The sequence below is a fragment of the Zootoca vivipara genome, chromosome 2 (assembly GCF_965207765.1).
Source record: "Zootoca vivipara chromosome 2, rZooViv2.hap1.1, whole genome shotgun sequence".
In the NCBI taxonomy this organism is placed as follows: domain Eukaryota; kingdom Metazoa; phylum Chordata; class Lepidosauria; order Squamata; family Lacertidae; genus Zootoca; species Zootoca vivipara.
In genome coordinates this window covers 74,508,052-74,528,766 of record NC_142584.1, presented here as the reverse complement: position 1 = coordinate 74,528,766, position 20,715 = coordinate 74,508,052, and the positions used below count along the sequence as shown (strand labels likewise).

The following is a 20,715-nucleotide window of genomic DNA, read 5'->3' as shown; positions in this document are numbered from 1 at the left end:
GCCCTAGTACAACCCAACCTCTGTGATTGGCAGACTTTGCCAATAGGCAGGGCTTCCTCACTGCTTCCAATTCTCCACTCAGTATCTAGTAAGACAGCTTCCAAATCACTCCTTTGTGGATCTGCAATTATTCATGGGTCTCAACATAGCTGAGTTCATAGTGACGCAGATACACTTCAAGGTCAACAGAGAAAACTCTTAACCTTAGAAGAAGTGACACAGACCCTTCAGAGATAATATACTATAAATGCAACAGTGGTACATTTTAGTATATGCAATAAATATTTATGTGCAGGGCTGCTGCCTGAAGCAGGTTTATAGTCAGCTTTGTTTCCAGTGACACACTTCAGGTAACCAATTTTTTTGATACTGATAAACAGAACAGGCCCAAGACATTTTGCCACCTGAGGCAAACCACAAAATGGCATTCCGCTCCCTGCCAGGGAAGAAGATGTGAGGGAAGATTTACATCAGGAACAAGGGAGGAATAAAGATCTACATTGGGATCTGCTGCCCCTTTGGATCCTGCTGCCTGAGGCAGTTGCCTCACCTTGCCTCATGGGTGATCTGGCCCTGCTGATAAACCATCTGTTTTACCAAATCCTGCATATGATTCCCTCACATCTTGATGGATGCTGTTTGAAAAGTGTGAGTAAATGTTTACAATACAATTTGTAATTTCACAGTAGTCAGTAAAAGTGGAAAAATGTAAACAAAACAGACTTGTGGCACCTTAAAAGCCTTTATGTTACCACAAGACATTGTTGTTCTTGCAACAGCTTAACAAAGCTACCTCTCTGGAATTTGTTAAGAAATGTGTAAACTTTGCCCAAGGCTCGTTCTCTCCTCTCATGATAAGATTTCAACATTGATGAATATTATGTTGGCATGACTTACAATGTCAGACATGACTGAATAGTTGGATCTGCTACATAACATTGGTTTATCTTGTAATTTACTAAAATAAGTTCTGGCCTAAGGCATCATTTCTTAATGACTGAACTGATAAATTGTAAAGAGGTTCATTTTAATGTGTAAAAAATCTTACATTTTTTTCAGACTGGTTGCATTAAAAATCATTATAATAAATACCACTGATTAGGGGGAAATGCTAGACTGTGCTTCAGATATATGTATCAGTTACAATAATTGTATGACATCTGTTTAAACTGGATATTCTTCCCTTCCTATTTTCCATAATAAATAGACCAACCAGCTGAATTTGTGGTTCAATAAACATGGTAAGTGAACAGGATAGTGGGAATAAAATTCACACTGACTTTATTTTTGCAGTACATTTCAAATTCCTTTTTGCAGCTTAGCAGCATCCGATTAACATCTTAAAATTTCCTCCCAGAAACCTTAGTATGTTTTATGCAAATTTTGTTAGTGACTAGGTATTGGGATTTTAAAAGGGTAAAATTTGAAGGTAAAATAATATCAGCTGCATTATGAATCCAATAAAAATTCATGAAAAATATATTTGGTATTTAATGTTCTCAAAATACTATCATAATTGATTCTCCATCTGAGGGAATATCTCAGCGGAGTTTAAGAGTCTCATCCTCTGACAACTGAGCTATCCCAGGATAGAAATCAAATTCTCCCATGTGATACAAATCATTTTTTTTAAAAAAAATGTCAGTTAACACACACACACACACACACACACACACAAACAAACACACACTATCTTATTAACAAAAAAAATCGTAATGTTTACCTAATTAATGTAGTTTTTATGAAGAAAAGCTGTTATAAGTAAACAGACAATGGTCCCAGAATCAGCTGACTTAATAATAAATAATACACCATAGTAGTCTTAAGAAAGAACAAGCAGATGATGGTTTAGAATTATGAAAAATGAAAATAAGAGGTGAATTAAGGGCATGTATCATGTGCAGGCTTTACAGTTAAAGGGGATAAGCATTAACGTTTACACTAGAGGGAGCCAATACACCACTTTCAAATTTCTTTATGAAATACAAGGTTATTATTCTTTATGAAATACAAGATGTGGGTTATAGCTTTTACAAAATGTTTATGAAATGGACACTGCTCTTGTTCTATCCATTACCTGCCAGTTTACAAACACTCAGAAAACCAGGATTCTCCAAAGGGTATACTATGTATATTTTTCATCCCCAAAATATCATACCAGAACCACTAGCCATTCTATGTAATTTAATGTACTGAAAGATGGCACCACACCTACAGTGAATACTGAACAAATTCACAATTTTATAACAGTATGGCACCAATGCTAATGTACCACCATGTGGGACTCTAGATTAATCTTTGTCATAAAAAAGGGGTTGGGTGACATAACTTTGGCCATATATTTTCTGAACAGCACAATCCTCTACATGTCTACTCAAAAATTAAGTCCCAGCTTGTTCAGTGAGGCTTCCTCCCATGTAGGTGGATATGACTGAAATCTAAGTACATGAAAAAATATTCACAAATGATAGCATTTGTGCTAGTCAATTTTTGTATAATGAATGCATCATGCATGTACCTAAAATACAGTTAATGTATTATTTATTCTATATTTATCTCTATAACTTTAATAATGGAACATTAATTCTTCCTCCCAAATTACCGTTTTTTAAAAAAAATCAGTTCAAAAGTAAACTGATCAAGTAATGCTCAGAACCCTTAAAATGTCATTGTGTGAAACACAGTACTCAAGCATGTGTGAATGTATAGTTCTGTGTATCTTTCTCTCCTTCCCTTGCACACCCACTAAATCTGCTTTGGGAGTTCCTGCAACCCTCCAGCAAAGATTTAGCGGCGGAGTGGGGGGGGCATGCAGGGAGAGGGGAAATTCCATTGCACTCACAGAAGTTGTTCCACATACACAATTATTTAGTTGGGTACCTCAAACAGCCATGTACATATTTGCCAGACTAGACCACTCAACAGAAAAAAAATTAACATGACTGTTATCGTGTATTACCTGTAGCAGTTGTTATTGTAGTTGTTGTAGCTCCCTAAGGCTGTCAAGCACCCCAGGCAGATGGCATAAGAGAAAAATATTTGTGTTCCAGCATCCACCCAGACCTGCAAACACAAAATATAGCAATAATTTCAAAAAGGTTTTTAAAAAATTCTTATGGCTATAAGGAACTTCCTTCATGGCTATATAACGGTTATAATAATTCTGTTTATTCTCATTCGTTATGCTGTTTGTCACCCATACAGTGTCAGAACCATACCTATGATCCAGAACCATTTCCAGTGGGTTCAAACAGCAGTGGCTCACAGTTGATAGACCTATCCCCCATGAATTTGTTTTCACCTCAATTTAAAGTAATCTAAACCAGAGGCCATTGCTACATCTTCTGACAGTAAAATTCATAAATTTCTTTTCCCTGTCCTGAATCTACTGCCAAGCCACTTCATCAGTTAACCCTGAATTCTAGGAGTGTGAGTCCAGGGTCATAGGTTCAATCCCCATAAGGGTCAGCTGTATATTCCTGCATTCCTTCCAACTCTTAAGGTTTTATGAGTCACATAGATATACCCACTGTCTCCATGCCATGCACTTCCCACCACCATTTTCCCATGGCAACTCCAGCCCCTTCTCCTTTATCATTTCAAGTTTAACTATACAGTGGTACCTTGGTACTCGAATTGCTTGGCTCCCGAACAAATCGGCTCCCAAATGCTGCAAACCCAGAAGTGAGTGTTCCAGTTTGCGAGGATTTTTCGGAAGCTGAATGTCCGATGCAGCTTCCACGGCTTCCGATTGAGTGCAGGAAGCTCCTGCAGCCAATTGGAAGCCGTGCTTTCGGATGGTTCTGGGAGTCGAACGGACTCCCGGAACAGATTACAGTAAATTCAAGAACCAAGGTGCTACTGTATTCTTTTTTTTAGATGAAGCAACCAGAACTGCATACAGCTTTGAACTTTAAATTTCAGCTGTGCCCTGTGCGAGGCCAAAATTTGGTGGCCCTTGTCACTTGCCTTCTGTTCTGCTCAGTTCATTACATCATAGCTGTGACACCCAGTGGTGCCCCCTAGGCTCAACGCCCAGTGCAGTGGAACCAGTTGTGCTACCCAAAACCCAACTCTGACACTGCATTCCAGATGTGGCTGAACTGTAACTTATTCTGTGCTGAGTATACAGTACTATCACCACTAAAATATCGTCAACAGCTTTCATTATAAGTAACTTGCCCTAAGGTTTCATGATAGTGCCTAAATAAGTGACAATGCAGTCAAATAAATAAAGACAAATATAATGATGAATTAGTGAATGTAAAAGTTATGGTCAGCATCAATGAACTGTAAAACCATTTCTGCTTCTTTTGTCGATCACAGGAAACTGCATTTGGAACTACAGGGAGTTTCAAAAGCATTTTGCAATATTGCAAACAGGTTAGCTACCCAGAGATATAACAAAAAAAATCCAACCATGGATAATACTCCTATCTAGCAATTTATTCTGTTTGAAGATCATTTAACCGTTAAAATTTCACGACAAAATGCTTAATGCAAGATAGAAATTGGATTGAATTACCAGTTGTCTCATGGAACTCCAAATCATAAAAAAGATAAAATGCATTTTACATGTAACTTCTAAGAGGCTCTGATTTCTCAAGTTGTTGAAAGGTGGAAGTGTTTCTGTTTTGAAGCACTAGTACAATCACATTTAATTTGTGTCACAAGTTAAAATGGTTTCACTGCTGTCATGATGAGTAAAATATAGCTTATTACATCTGTAAAATGTTCTACTTCATCGTGAGAAAAATGGATACGGAACACATTTTAACTAAGAAGTCTGGAGGTCTCATTTGTTCAACAGCAGTTCTCTACATTGCATGGCAAACCAAAATGGATTTTTAAAGATCACTTGTGGGCTAAAGTGGTCTCAAACTCTTGGAAATAAAATCTCACAATTCTTTAATTAGGTGGGATATTGCAGCAAATTTTTTTACAATGCATTTTCAAACATACATCTTACCAATGCCATACTGAAGCTACCTTTGGAATTAACACTTGTATCAGTGGAGCAAAATTGAAATGTCAGAATTGCTGTGATGGCATATTTGCCAAATAGCTAGAGGGAGGGGGGAGGAAGATAATTATTTTGTTTTGTTCTTGTTTTTATTACGTTGTATCCTTATTATGCTTTTTTTTAAAAAAAATCTTGTATTTTATGGTGTGAAGTGCTCTGAAATCAACGGATGATGGGCGGTATACTACTACTACTACTACTACTAATAATAATAATATCTGCATAGTTTATAGGGAGGAAGCTATCTACTAGATCAGCTTGATACCATAAACCTTTGCGACGAGGCCAGAGATCACACTTTTGGAAGAAGAAAGAACAATGAATTTGAAGAAATCATTTTGAAGCCATTTTTGTCTAATTCTTTTCAGAGGGGGTACCAGCCATAGAACTGAGAAGGGACATATGTACTTTCCATGGAAGAAAATGAGGAATGTCACGTGCATCTAATTATGGACGCTGGCACAGTGCAGCCAGTGGCAGTGATGCCACAGCAATATCAACAAATGACACATGACAAAAGTGTTGGGGTTGAAAAGGCCACAACTTTATATATAGACGTCAGCTGGTTTGGTGTAGGCACTGGGTGTCTATCTTGAAATCAAACATCCCAACTGATGGTAGATATTTTTTTGAGGGTTGGCCAAGGTTAAAGGTCATCTTGCAACATGCAATGCCTCTGGGTGACCACCAGGAACACCTGAGGGGGACATTGTGGCCCATTAGACCCTGAGCTGGGCATCTGGACAAGAAGCACCCCATAGGCTCTCTTAAGGGGATACCCCACAACCATAGGACAGGGGTGCACCGCCTGGACTAAGGATCCAACCCAATGCCTTTTTTGCCAAGACGTTGTGACAATGGCTATGAGGTAGGTGAAACACGCAGATGGGCTCAACACATCTGCAAGGAATCATTTCTCATTGGCCCCAAATACAGAGACCGAAAGCAACCCATAGCAAGGTCCAGCAAAGGCATGCCTGCTCATCTTCAGGCAGCCCAGAAAGCACAGAAATAAGGAAGGGAAGGTGGGAAACAGAGCATTGGCCAACTGTGACACCCAGAGTGCAGTCAGCTTTCTTAGCCAGGAGGTCAACCACAGAGAATAATTTCTCCCCTAGGTCCACTTCCCAGCCATACCCCCAGCTCACCTGCAATTGGCCTCACAAGTAAGTAGCTAGCCACCAGTGCAGCGAGAGGAACCAGGAGCATCACCTCCCACTGTGCCAAAGACTGAGGAAGGGAGACCAGCCCTGCCATGGCGTCATTGTGGCCACAACCACCACACCCAGCAAAGCCGAGTAGAGCCAGGAGCGGTGGTGCCATAGTGACATCAACAAATGACACAGGACAGGTGCATTGAAAAGGCCATAACTTTGTTAATTACAGGTGTCAATTGATTTGGCGTAGTCATTGGTGTGTATCCTGAAATCAACTATCCTGACAGTAGATGTCTTTTCAGGGTTAGCCAAGGTTAAAGGTCACCCTGCATCGTGCAGTGCCTCTGGGTGACCACCAGGACCACTCAAGGGGGACGTCATGGCCCATTATGGTCAAAAAGCACTGCCCAGGCTCCCTTAAGGTGATACTCCATGGCCGCAGGGGGAGAAGGGAGGAATCTCTGAAAACTCTGCATAAACAAATTCTCCAAACAGGAGTTCAGTTTGGGGAGGAAGCCTCCGCTCAGTTTTAAAGAATCCCCCCCTTCTAATCAGCCCAACACACCTCAGTTCCCCTCCCAATTCAGCAGGCTTCCTGAATCCTCACGGTGGGGTTTTGGAGGCTGCTATGAAGAGGGTGGGATGAGGAAGTCAGTTCACACCAGCCCTGTAGATTTTACCATAGGTTTGGAAAGAGGAAAAACTATTGTATATAATATTTTGAAGCTCCAGAGAAAGGGGGTGGTAAAAATAAGTCATTCAAAACTTCTTTTTTAAAAAAATGATCACAACAAAGCTGCCAATTACAAAGCTGGAACTACAATGGATCTATTGAATGTAATGAAGTGACTTGAAGAGATGAAGTGATATCTTTGAAACATGCCATCATTGCCAGCTGCTTTATATATCATGGTTGTAAAATATTACAAACAAGGAAATCTAGCAGATCTAACAAATTTATCAAGCATGTTATTGGAACGTACATTTGATGGTGTTGATTGCAAAGATCAGAAAGCAATGCTCACAAACACATTCCTCAGTGAGTATAAGAATCTACAAGGGGTCAATAAAATACAGGAAGGATTGCTATGTGATGAAGCGATGTTCATTTGGTATGATTGCCATATTTTGAAGAGCAAAAAAGTGGACACTTGCCAACTTCCATTTTTGTTTCCTTACACTCAGCTAATATTTCAGAAGAGGGTATGATGAACATGATTTTGCTAAAACCGGGAGGTGAGATTCAACAACATTGTTGCAGTTGTGGAACAAGTTCTACTTGCACAATGGGACTTTCCCCCTAAATCTGCTCTGCAGAGTTGGGCAAACCCTCAGAACAGGCCGGAGGGGTGTAGGAAAAGGAGAATGTGGCAAAGTCCCCTTGCATGAGTACCCAGTTCCTCATGTGCATTCCCCACTTAGCGCTATGTTGAATTCCTCCCTATGAAGATGAAGAAGTGTGCATGCAAACGAAAGCTCATACCAATGACAAAGTTAGTTGGTCTCTAAGGTGCTACTGAAAGGAATTTATTATTATTATTATTATTTTGTTCCTCCCTATGAGTTTAAGTATAACATGCATTACATTAAACTGAATACCATGATTTCTGGTGACTGATAACAATTTCTTACAGTTAAATGTGTGATTCAGAAATTTGCTGAAACCATTAAAATTTTGAGTTTCAATAGAAGAGAACAACCTCTATATTTTAAATGTATAATTAATTACTTTATAGATGGATTATATTAATATAATCTGCACACTTCCTCTGCAGTATTCATCTATAGGTCACACACAATAAATGTTTGAAAAAAAGTTCCCTGCATATTAGTGGCTATACACATGTTTTAGCCCAACTTCAGCATTTCCCTCCCCCCCTCCCCCAGAGCAACTGATTGGTTCAAAATTGGGAAAGGAGTATGACAAGGCTGTATATTGTCTCCCTGCTTATTTAACTTATATGCAGAATTTATCATGCAAAAGGCTGGACTAGATGAATCCCAAACTGGAATTAAGATTGCCAGAAGAAATATCAACAACCTCAGATATGCTGATGACACAACCTTGATGGCAGAAAGTGAGAAGGAATTAAAGAACCTTTTAATTAAGGTGAAAGAGGAGAGCGCAAAATATGGTCTGAAGCTCAACATCAAAAAAACCAAGATCATGGCCACTGGTCCCATCACCTCCTGGCAAATAGAAGGGGAAGAAATGGAGGCAGTGAGAGATTTTACTTTCTTGGGTTCCATGATCACTGCAGATGGTGACAACAGTCACGAAATTAAAAGACGCCTGCTTCTTTGGAGAAAAGCAATGACAAACCTAGACAGCATCTTAAAAAGGAGAGACATCATCTTGCTGACAAAGGTCCGTATAGTTAAAGCTATGGTTTTCCCAGTACAGTCATACCTCTGAATACAAATGCTGCGGGTTGTGTACAACACGGGTTACGAACGCTCAGAACCTGGAAGTAATGGAACGGGTTACTTCTGGGTTCAGCGGTTTGCGCATGCACAGAAGCATCGAATGACGTCATGCGGATGCACAGAAGCTCCAAATCGCGACCTGCACGTGCACAGAAGCACAGACGCGGGTTGCATACTGCTCATGTTGCGAACGAGGCTCCGGAACGGAGCCTGTTTGCAACCAGAGGTACCACTGTAGTGATGTATGGAAATGAGAGCTGGACCATAAAGAAGGCTGATCACCGAAGAATTGATGCTTTTGAATTATGGTGCTGGAGGAGACTCTTGAGAGTCCCATGGACTGCAAGAAGATCAAACCTATCCATTCTTAAGGAAATCAGCCCTGAGTGCTCACTGGAAGGACAGATCTTGAAGCTGAGGCTCCAATACTTTGGCCACCTCATGAGAAGAGAAGACTCCCTGGAAAAGACCCTGAAGCTGGGAAAGATTGAGGGCACTAGGAGAAGGGGACGACAGAGGACGAGATGGTTGGACAGTGTTCTCGAAGCCACCAACATGAGTTTGACCAAACTGTGGGAGGTTGTGGAAGACAGGAGTGCTCTGGTCCATGGGGTCACGAAGAGTTGAACACGACTAAATGACTAAACAACAACAACAACAACAACATTTCCCTCCCCCTACCCCAGAGCACTTATAATGAAATTCAGATTTACTACTATATAAAACAGACTCTTCCAGATAGAGAAAGCTGTTTACTATGCTTATTTCCATCAAGGAATGAATAATCATTTTCTAGTTGAAGACTGACATAAATTATGCATTATTGCTGATGAGTCTTGGCATTATTTACATTTTAAATAGCAATTTTCCTGAAGTTGAAAACAAAAATCTTTTTTGAAAATTCTTTTATACCTCTGAGCCTTTCTCTAAGTTTGCGAGGATGATAGTAGACATGCTTCCTCTGCTTAAGAAGAGTTTTGTCGCTGAGATGTTACATAAATTATGGGCTGCTGGTTGTTGTTGCTGTTTTAAAGGTCCCAGAGTAGACTACAATTTAAAATACTGTTTAAATGGATTTAAAACTTACAATTGAAAAAATCACAAAAATAGAGTCGGTCTTAAAAACGAACATCTCAGTGGTCAAAGGTCAGGGTAAAGAGGTGCATCTTCAGCATTCACTGAAAACTGTAAAAGCAAACATACTGATAAAACTTAAATTGTGCCCTCTGTGGAGTCTTAAGTGCGGAAAGTGCTCCAGCATGATAAAATATAAGTATGTTTAACCTTTCACCACAGTAATCTAAGCTTTTCATTACTATGTTTACATATAATCTTATTACACCTTCACTTTGCCTCTCCCTTAAATGCTGTAATTCAACAGGAAAATAAAGCAACACAAAATATGAACTCTACATTGTGTGTATAAACAGCAGCAAATGTGCAGTATTTGGATACAGGACTCATTTTGTTTCTGAGGTTTTACTACCATGGGGTTTTCAACAACACAGCTTCTGTAAGCAGAGGCTTCATTAGGGGAGAAAACAGAACTTAAATGGTTAGGCATAAAATGGCTGAATTAAGCCCTTTCTTTCCCCCTCTTTTAATGGAAGTGATTCTCAAAAGATTAAAAGTAGGTTAGGGGAATAATAAAACAGCTATGTTTCTAGTGTCTACCTGACAACAGCTTTTGTAGCAGTGAATAATTACATGAAAATCACTTCCTTTCCACCTCTCTTTGGGATTTCTGTGGGTTGCTAAGCAGTCCCTCTCCTACCTTCTGCTAATGTTACTTACAGACACCAATGAATACAGCATATTCATTATGAGAAAAAGGAACTGAGGGATAGAAGGGCCTAAATACTTGAAGTTTTGTTGTTGTTGTTTATTCACTGCTGCCTCCAGCACCAAGCACTATAACTCAAAATACTTTACACATATTTAAATGCTAATTTGTCCAGGCATGATTAGTAGGAACCTATCTATCGTTAAATGAAGCAAAAAAATTAAAAAAATCTTTATTGGAAGAAAAGTCACACTTGTGTCATGTTTTTGTGGTGCCAACCAATGTAGGAAGTCATTTGCCAGAGTGACTGCGTCTAGCGAAAAAAGGGGAGAACTTCATGTAGCCCTTCTGCAATCCTATGTTCTAGCCACTTAGCTTGAAGATGCGTCAACATTTTTTCTTTAAAACGTCTAGCATAAACCATGAATACCTGACTAGGGATTGAAAGACCTGTCAATTTCAGTTCGCTTCATTTTTCTAATCTTAAATTCAGGTCTCAACATTTCACTGCAATTTGTGGTTTTGGGTTTGTTTGTTTGTTTTTAAAATCCGAATGAAAATCCACCAGGATTTTAGTGCAAACTTCTCCTAATAAGCACATTCTTATTTGCAGTTTTTGCAAGCAATTTCCCCTAATGTAATGCTATGTCTTTTCCACCAATATATTCATTTTCAGCAACACTTTCTCCTAATGTAAGCATTTTTTAAAACAATAGTTGGCGAATTTATCTGAATTTTACTATCCCTAATTTTACTATCCCAAATTTTAAAGCATGGGGGATTGCATATCCTTCTGGAAAGTGTGAATTTGATAGATCCAGCTTTAAATGAGACTTGAATCAAATTTCTCCCACATCTCTACCCGCCCCCCCCTGATAGCTATATGCACACAGGAAAACAAGAAAGTAGGCTGTTCATTGGCCAGACTATTAAAAAAAACCATTCTAAACCAAAACCTTCCCAGTGGCAAGACAGAGATTTATGACATTCTTATTTTGGATGTTTGAGCTTGGCACAATCTAGGCTGTCATACTACACAAAAACGTACTGATCTGAGGAACCTGGGATTATTCAAGCCTTATACTGAGTCAGGCAACAGTCCATCTAGCCCAATGTCTTGGAGTATTTGTAAAGAGATACATCAAGTGTTTTAATCTCGCCATTGAAACTGTAAAAGTTTGACAAGAGGTGCTACAACCAACAAAATTCACAACTACTTATTTGAGGTAGGAGAGACAGATTGCCTTTTAAACAATTTGTGCAAGTTTCCTCTGACTAAAAGCACTTAAAAGGGCTGGCAAGCAGGGCCAGTGAGAACTGTAGCCAAGAGCTGGACAGAGAGGCTTGGAAAGCCCTGCTTTAGAGGAACAGGCTGCCGCAGAAGCTGGTGAACTCTCCTTTCACTTTTAAAAGCTGAGGCTGGATTGACACATATTGGGGTTTCTGTAGCAGTGGATTTCTTGCACCAGCAGTTCATTGGGCTAGATCAGGCACCCCCAAACTTCGGCCCTCCAGATGTTTTGGACTACAATTCCCATCTTCCCCGACCACTGGTCCTGTTAGCTAGGGATCATGGGAACTGTAGGCCAAAACATCTGGAGGGCCGCAGTTTGGGAATGCCTGGGCTAGATCAGGGTTTCCCAAACTTGGGTCTCCAGCTGTATTTGGACTCCATCTCCCATCATCTCTAGCTAACAGGACCAGCGTTTAGGGATGATGGGAATTGTAGTCCCAAAACAGCTGGAGACCCAAGTTTGGGAAACCCTGGTCTGGGTGAACTTTGAGGTCTCATCCAACTCTATGATTCTGTTCTTATACCTTGCCTCAAGGACTCCACATTCAAAACCCAACAGCACTCCCAACTGGGGATGCATGCAAAGAAGAGTACATCACACAGGTTCACAAGGAAAGAGGGAGCTCCATGCTGCAAAATATAACTGCTTTCATTACTTTTCATTTCTTTCCTCATCCCCTTACTACATTCCTTGCCATGTTCTTCATGAGCAGAAGCTGAAAGCACACATGTTAAGCCATGGGTAGGCAAACTAAGGCCCGGGGGCCGGATTCGGCCCAATTGCCTTCTAAATCCAGCCCGCGGATGGTCTGGGAATCAGTGTGTTTTTACATGAGTAGAATGTGTCCTTTTATTTAAAATGCATCTCTGGGTTATTTGTGGGGCATAGGAATTTGTTCATTTCCCCAAAAAAATATAGTCCGGCCCCCCACAAGGTGAGAGGGACACTGGACCGGCCCCTTGCTGAAAAAGTTTGCTGACCCCTGGAAGCAATCATCCCTGCATGCATACAAGCTTTCCATTGGTGAATCTGAGGCATTCCATTTCTGTCACTACCACTACAGTACTGGCCACACACTCACAAGCAATTTCGCTTTGCAGAATCATAGACCAGATGCATGGAGCAGAACAAATCATTACTGCACACAGGGGTGTATGGGGCTGTAGTTCCTTCCCCTCAGTAGGGTGAGAGGCTGAGCCAGGAATACTGGCAGGGCTGTAGTTTCTAAACCATCCTCAGAAGTAGTACAACTTTTAATACATTGTAGTACCAGAGTGTAGCCCACTGAAGCAGGGAAATCTTCATCCAAATAGGACAGCAGATGGACCACCATCCAATTTATCCAGTGTTGCACCTGAGTAGTGCTGCATTGCTCTTAATGGCTCTAACCTTCATCTCTGAAATAAACTTAAAGGTGCCTTTCTTTTCCTGATATGAAAAGAATGTTCACCACTTCATCTTTTGAGAGAATGCCTGAGGTGAAAGGCAGGCATTCTGCTTAACTGGGAATTAGAAGAAAAAGCATACATGAAAGGTGTGGTGGTTTGTCTACAAAGCCCAAATGTTTGAAGAGTTGCTGGCACTTACTGAGATTCAGTTCTTTTCACCACTTCTTCAAATAGAAGGTTCATTTCAGCTCACCAAAACAAACCGAGCCATTCCTCTGGGAGGAGGCCGAGACTAGCTTAGCTCTACAGTCACTGATCTACTTTGACAGGCAACTAACCTTCATGTGTTTCTAGCTGCCTGATGAAATTTTAAAGAAACACTGAAAGCATAGGAAAACCTTACCCACATAGCAAAAGCCGTTTTCACCATCATTCACATAGTTTATTGTTGCAAATAAACTAATTGTACTGTAAATGGTTAATGGGACTATAACAAAATACAGATATCAACAATGAAGGTCTGAAGTGTACAACAAAACAAAAGGTCTGAAGTTGTAAAAAAGGGAATGATCTGCAAAAGGTGCTGCTAAGCAGCCACACAACAGCTTTGCCTCCTCCTTACCAACCATCTTTCCATGAGAACTTACTTGCTAAATCAATTTCATTTTTAAAAGAATATAACAAAATAGAAAACTGTTTATTCCATTTTGCAGCAATGATTAGAGGAAAACAATTTACACCAAAACCAAAGGAAGTTTCAATACAGTTGGAGAGCGAAGAAATGGGGAGAGAAGGAAGGCACATAATGGGACAGGGGCGATACCCTGGTGAGGAAGAAAGTAAATATAAACTGTCTAGCTAAAACAAGCCTGGTTCTTGCTCCATTGTTTGAAGCGGGCTCATTTTGCAGCTAACAATTGTTTCTTGTTACACTGGTTAGCAACTGACACATTTCACTCTTTCAAAGCACTCATTTCTCCCAGTTCAGCTGGGAGAAATGTCTAGCTAAAACAAGCCTGGTTCTTGCTCCATTGTTTGAAGCGGGCTCATTTTGCAGCTAACAATTGTTTCTTGTTACACTGGTTAGCAACTGACACATTTCACTCTTTCAAAGCACTCATTTCTCCCAGTTCAGCTGGGGAGGGGTAATAACTTATTTCCCCTTTTATATCATCAGGGGGACCCAGGTGGCGCTGTGGTTAAAACACTGAGCCTAGGGCTTGCTGATCAGAAGGTTGGCGGTTCGAATCCCTGCGACGGGGTGAGCTCCCGTTTCTCGGTCCCAGCTCCTGCTAGCTCCTGCCAGCTCCTGCCAACCTAGCAGTTCGAAAGCATGTCAAAATGCAAGTAGATAAATAGGAACCGCTACAGCGGGAAGGTAAACGGCGTTTCCATGTGCTGCTCTGGTTTGCCAGAAGCGGCTTTGTCATGCTGGCCACATGACCTGGAAGCTATACGCCGGCTCCCTCGGCCAATAATGCGAGATGAGCGTGCAACCCCAGAGTCGGTCACGACTGGACCTAATGATCAGGGGTCCCTTTACCTTTATCATCAGGGGAGCAAATACTACCTAAAGCTCTGTCAGAGCATTCAACTCACTGATGACACTAGCAACACTTGCAAAATGTACACATGCATGAAGAAAGCCTTTGGACCAACAGTCAGGAAAACTGCGCCGCTGAAAACCTTGTCAGGAGAGAGCATCACAGACCACAGCAAGCAGATGAAGTTATGAGCTGAGCACTATCTAGAATTGTACTTACAGGAAAGCATGGTCTCTGACATCATAGCAACTGACAGTATCCAGACTCTCCCTTGATGAGCTGAAGTATGCCATCTACTCTCAGGCATGAGGTAAAGCCCCAGGGCAGGGCAGAATCGCTGAAAGCCAGCTTCGATTCTTCCCTCATGACATAGCTTCACGGCCTCCTCTTGCAATGTTGGGAACAAAGATTCATGCCACAAGACATGCATGACTCCAGCACTGTGACCCTCTACAATAACAAATATGACCACCATGACTTTAACAACTACCATGGGATCTCCCTGTGGGGAAAGCCTTCGGCCATGTAGTTCTCAACAGATTGCAGTCACTCATTGACACAATGAGGCTTTAGAGCTCAGAGGTCAACAGTTGACATGATTTTCTCGCTGTGCCAACTGCAGGAGAAATGCCAAGAGCAGAGATGCCCCTTAGACAGCACTTTCATGGACAAGGCCTTTGATCTCATTAGCCAAAAAGGACGAAACCAGATAGGATGGCCACCTGAGCTTCACAATATGATTGTGTTCTTCCATGAAAACATGCACAGCACCGTCTAATATGACAGCTGATCCTCTGATGCCTTCCCTATAAAGAGCCGTGTGAAACAGGGCTGTGTTATCACCCCAAGTGTCTTTGGCATATTCTTCTCCCTGTTGTTCTCCTATGCCTTCAGCTCAACTGAAGATGGTGTGTACATCCATTCAAGGAGTGACGGGGGTCTGTTCAACCTAGGGCATCTCAACACCAAGACAAAAGTGTGGTGTGTCCTTATCTGAGAGATGTTGTTTGCAAAATCGCACAGCCTTGACAATGCACTCCAAGGAAGCTCTTCAGAGACTCATCAACTGTTTTGCCCAAGGCTGCACTGAGTTCAGCCTGATGAGGACCAATATCTTGGGTCAGGACATCGCCAGCACTCCATGCACTCAGCGGTACAAAGATGTCTGCAAATGTGACATGGAAGGTGGGAACATCAACCTTGCCCTTGTAAATGACTGCAGTGCCTGAAGACAGACAGTCAGGTCGTGCATGTGACCAGTCAGTGACCAGAGGAGGAATGACCACTTGGTGGAGCGCAGAGAGAAGAAACACCATGGTGCATCTGGAGCAGCACAAATGGATGCTTTCATCTGCCCCAGCCGCAACAAAACATGTCTCTCCTGTTTCAGTCTCTACAACCACAGCAGCTGCTGCAACCTTCCAACAGTTTGACTTCACCTCAAAAGATGCACTCCTCCATGGTCTCCCAAGACAGATGGATGCCACTGGAGCGATTAGGAATACCCATTACATATTCATGTTTGAATGACACTAACTTACCGGTAGTAGCTGTATATTCTAATTCTAATTATATTCTAATTACTTTAGCTCTTATAACCGCACTATGCATTTTAGTAGCTATATTACCTCTGTTTCATTCCTCTCCATTGTTAATTCCACAAGCCTCTCCAATGTTAATTCCTTGCTGCCCACGCTGGTGCACAAAGTATTTTGCCTCCTACCCACAGACATTTTACAAATCATAAAGAACCAGTACAATACAATAACTTAATAAAATCAAAGGAGGGAGAGCAAAGGTATCCATAGTCTGGATGCTAGCATACTTAGGATGGCAGCAACTAGTTGTCTCTTCCAAGGCTTTCCTTTGAAATATTCATCCTGTTTGTTTGTCCATACACACATATGAGGAAGTGAGAGAGGGAGGGCCTGGACCTGCTCTAGAGGGGAGGGTGTTGAATCAGTTGTATTCCCATTTATTCCCCATGCTGTTTTCAGTGTTTCTGCACACCAGGAAACTAGCAGGGAATCATGCTTGCCCTCTATTTAGCTCGCTTCGCTTTACATACCTTTTAACAACTCAAACAAAAGCATCTCTGCTAACAGTTCAAGCAGATCACATTAGCAACTGGGCCACTCCTATCCACCCCATCTCTTTGTGGGATGCTACCCCAATGCTAGAACAACTACAGAGTTTTCAACTTGTAGAAGGAAAGAGGGCTCATTGCCACTTATCCTGGAACTTTCCCCAAACTTCACCAGCTTGCCTTCCAGTGGTATGACAGTGGCAGAATCCCAAGACTATCTTCATGTTCTGTCAATCAGCATTGGGATTTTGACCACAAGGAACATCTTTCATCTCAGCATGTCTAGAGCTGCCAATTCCTATGGTCCAACAGTAAAAATTCTCTTGCTATTCAACCAAAAGCAGCAATGTCAACTTTGGAAAGGCTGAAGTAAACAGAAAACTGGCAATGCAAAATTCCATAAGTCTAATGCCTATGATTATACATGGGTCAAGTCTGCCTGTGTCTCTTGGCCATAATGCTAATGGATTACAATGGGCCATTCCGATCTACAGGTATCCATTAGACTGATGGAACCAGATGTAGGTACCTAATCATACGGGGTTAAGGGCTCATAGTTTCTAATGACTTGCACACTTTCAAGGGCCTCAGTTAGTACTGCTTAATTCATTATAGGGGCAGCAGAATTTCAACGAAAAATGTTTCCTCTCTTCTGCGGATATGCAAGAGATAACAGAAAGAAGCCTCATTGGCAAAAGTCATAGACCACAATCTTTTAGATACTTGGCATTTCAGTCCTCTAGCTGCAGATTAATCATGTGATAACATTTTATGAGTAAACCACACATTTCTGCGAGCCATGAGTCTTTCCTCTTAGTAATTACTTCTTTTCATTCCTATCTACCTTCTACCTTCAAGCATTGACTAAAAAGCTGCAGTCATATTGTATAGTAGGTTCCTGTATTCCCTCTAATCCTTTCCCTTTTCTTTGACTCATTATTGCCAATGCGCTTTCTTCAGCTTTGGCATTGTTCACTGTTCTTGTTACTTTCATTCTCATTGTGATAAGAGCCACATGCTCTTTTGTTAATACCACTTTAGCGTCTTTCTAAACTAAAATTATTTCTAATTATTTGAATGAGCTGCTGAAGGGATAAACGTCCGTTGGCTGCTTTTCCCCAACAAACTAAGACTTCACATCTGAGGAAACAACACATTATTTCACCTGTCAAAAGATGTTACCATTTATCTCACTTCTATCCAGACACAACCATTCCAGCAACTATTTATTGCGTGTGGAGGTCCCCAAACCACCCCTAAATAAATCACAACGTACACAGAATTAAGTTTAATGGTTTTTGGCATGAATTTGGCCACAACTTTATTAAAATCCAAAACAATGTGTGAGTGGTTGCGTAGGCATTGGTTCCCAACTGTCACCTAAGGACAGAACTGATAATAAGATAAACTTGCCTTGTCAACACGGGGAAATCCCCACAGGGAGAGACGGGGACCGGGTGTACAGAACTCTCCCCTCTCCCTTCAGGCTCCCAGAGGCTTCAATATGCCGTCCTGGCCCCTACCTCGGGGTTACGGACACAGCATAGAGCCACTGTATACCTGACCAGGATTTCCCCACCACAATAAGATAAACTTGCCTTGTCAACACGGGGAAATCCCCACAGGGAGAGACGGGGACCGGGTGTACAGAACTCTCCCCTCTCCCTTCAGGCTCCCAGAGGCTTCAATATGCCGTCCTGGCCCCTACCTAGGGGTTACGGACACAGCATAGAGCCACTGTATACCTGACCAGGATTTCCCCACCACTCAGGCATAAACTTGGGGCCAACTAATCTTTGAGACCCTTAATACAAACATCATAACCAATGCCTAACCGCCAACCTTACAAGTTGTGACTATTTGCTATGCAGTAGGCGAAAACCCAAATGGCACCAGCCAATCAGCCAGATGGGAAAAATTCCTACCGGCCCCTGAATACAGGCGACCAAGAAAAGTCATAGCAATGTCAACACAGAGGCCTAAAAAACAGGGAGGGAGGGTGGGGATCAGAAACGCAGCCAAAGAGAAGGGTCCAGAAAAAACCAACGTTAAGCTTAAATACACCCCAAGGTTTGATTCACAAAATGATACATACCAATTTGCCCAACAACAGCCCTTAACCAATCAAACGGTGGCCACTCATGCCCCCACCTTTGCCATAGGCGTGGTTTTCAGCCCCCACCGCAAATCGTGCTCTCTGTAATGGAGAACCCGTCATACACTAACACTTCCTGTTCCTAAATCCCAAAATATGAGGTGATTAATTGGGGGGACAGACCAAATCACTAATCACTTTTTAATCTTATAGACTAAAATGTGAACCTATAGTATATGGCCAAATACAGAATTTGAGTATATTTGTCAGTGACATAACAGGATCTTTTTTTTAACCCTGGACAATCATTTAACAGCAGTCATTAGCTAGTTGATGACATTTTAATAGGTCATATGCATACAAGTATACATTCCTGTTATGCAGACTTAGCTTATGTGTATTTAGTAAATCCCACTGAGTTCAATGGGGCTCAGTACGAATTAATGACACAAGAATGCAGACTTAGTGTATTGATTTTCATTTATAGAAATAATTACAAGCCCAGAAACCACAGCACTGTGGTGGGATCCAAATAAATAAAATATAGCAACTAACTAAATGAAGGCTTTTCATAATAGACAATACAGATCTAACTGGGACTCATGCATGGAAATACTGTATGGGATAAATCTAACACTATTATTATTATGCTGGTTTTATTTTTGATATTTTTATGTGATAATTCATCATAATTATCCTATTTGGTAATTTGCAGGCCTTTCTGAATTATAAAAAAGAGATGCATTACTTTGGGAGAGATTATGAGGTGATACGGACAGGAAGCTGGTGATTTTGTTCAAGATTTGAAACAGCTGTTATTGTTGTTGTTGTTGTTTGAATTTATATACCACCCTGTGCCCGGAGGTCTCAGGGCAGTTCATAAAATAAAATCAAAATATAAAACCACAAAATACATAATCAAAATAAAAACAGCCCAATAACCCCCCCCCCAAAAAAAACCCACCACAAAAAGGGCATAGGATGTAAATCAAATCAATCAAAGACCTGGTTAAAAAGGAATGTTTTTGCCTGGTGCCTAAAGGTATATAATGCAGGTGCCAGGCAAACCTCCCTGGGAGAGCATTCCACAGATGGGGAGCCACTGCAGAAAAGGCTCGTTCTCATGTTGCCACCCTCTGGACCTCTCGAGGAGGAGGCATACGAAGGAGGGTCTCAGAAGGTGATCTCAGGGTCTGGGTGGGTTCATATGGAAAGATGCGGTTCTTGAGGAATTGCAGTCCAGAGCTTAGCTGCCAAGTATCCCGTTTTTAGCGGGAAACCCCCAGATTTTAATCCATTTCCTGCTGTTCTCCTGAATGGGGAAAGATCCTGGAAATGCCCCAGATTTCCTACCTGCCAAGGAGCCTCCATTTTGGGTGCCACTCTTCCCATGTGTGGGAAGGCTTCTACGCATGCCTGGCGGCCATCTTGGTGACGGCTGCCGCCATGCGGCCGCCACCAACATGGCCGCTGGGCATGCGTAGAAGCGACTTCCGGTGCGGCTCTGCCCAATTTCCGGTGCCCACACATGGGAAAAGCGGCCCCAGAAGTTGCTTCTACGCAACCTCCGGTGCCACGCCACTGCTGATCCCACCTTTTTCAGCGGGAGACTTGGCAAGTATGATCCTGAGCCATTTAAGGCTTTATAGGTCAAAACCAGCACTTTGAATTGGGCCTGGAAAGTAATTGGTGGCCAGCGCAGTCAGACCAGTTCTATGCTCCCTCCTCTGCACCCTTGGCCTCACTCACAAAAATTGCCCTTGCGCTCTCTCTCTCTCTCTCTCTCTCTCTCTCTCTCTCTCTCTCTCTCACACACACACACACAAATTCCCCAGCCTAACCCATATACATTTAGCTATAACAACTACATTAACCATGGGTTCGGAACAGTGCCACTGTAAGCTTTAGCTACAACTG

General features: G+C 41.7%; 1 protein-coding gene across 2 annotated transcripts in view; it reads right to left on the bottom strand.

The window, feature by feature from the left end:
* SLC6A11 (solute carrier family 6 member 11) overlaps positions 1 to 20,715 on the bottom strand; it is a 91,507-nt gene that overhangs the window by 13,585 nt on the left and 57,207 nt on the right. For both annotated transcript variants that reach the window (XM_035106212.3, XM_088663221.1), the window contains exon 8: positions 2,960 to 3,063. In XM_035106212.3, the coding sequence (XP_034962103.1) occupies positions 2,960 to 3,063 (104 nt within the window). The remainder of the gene's footprint in view (positions 1 to 2,959; positions 3,064 to 20,715) is intronic.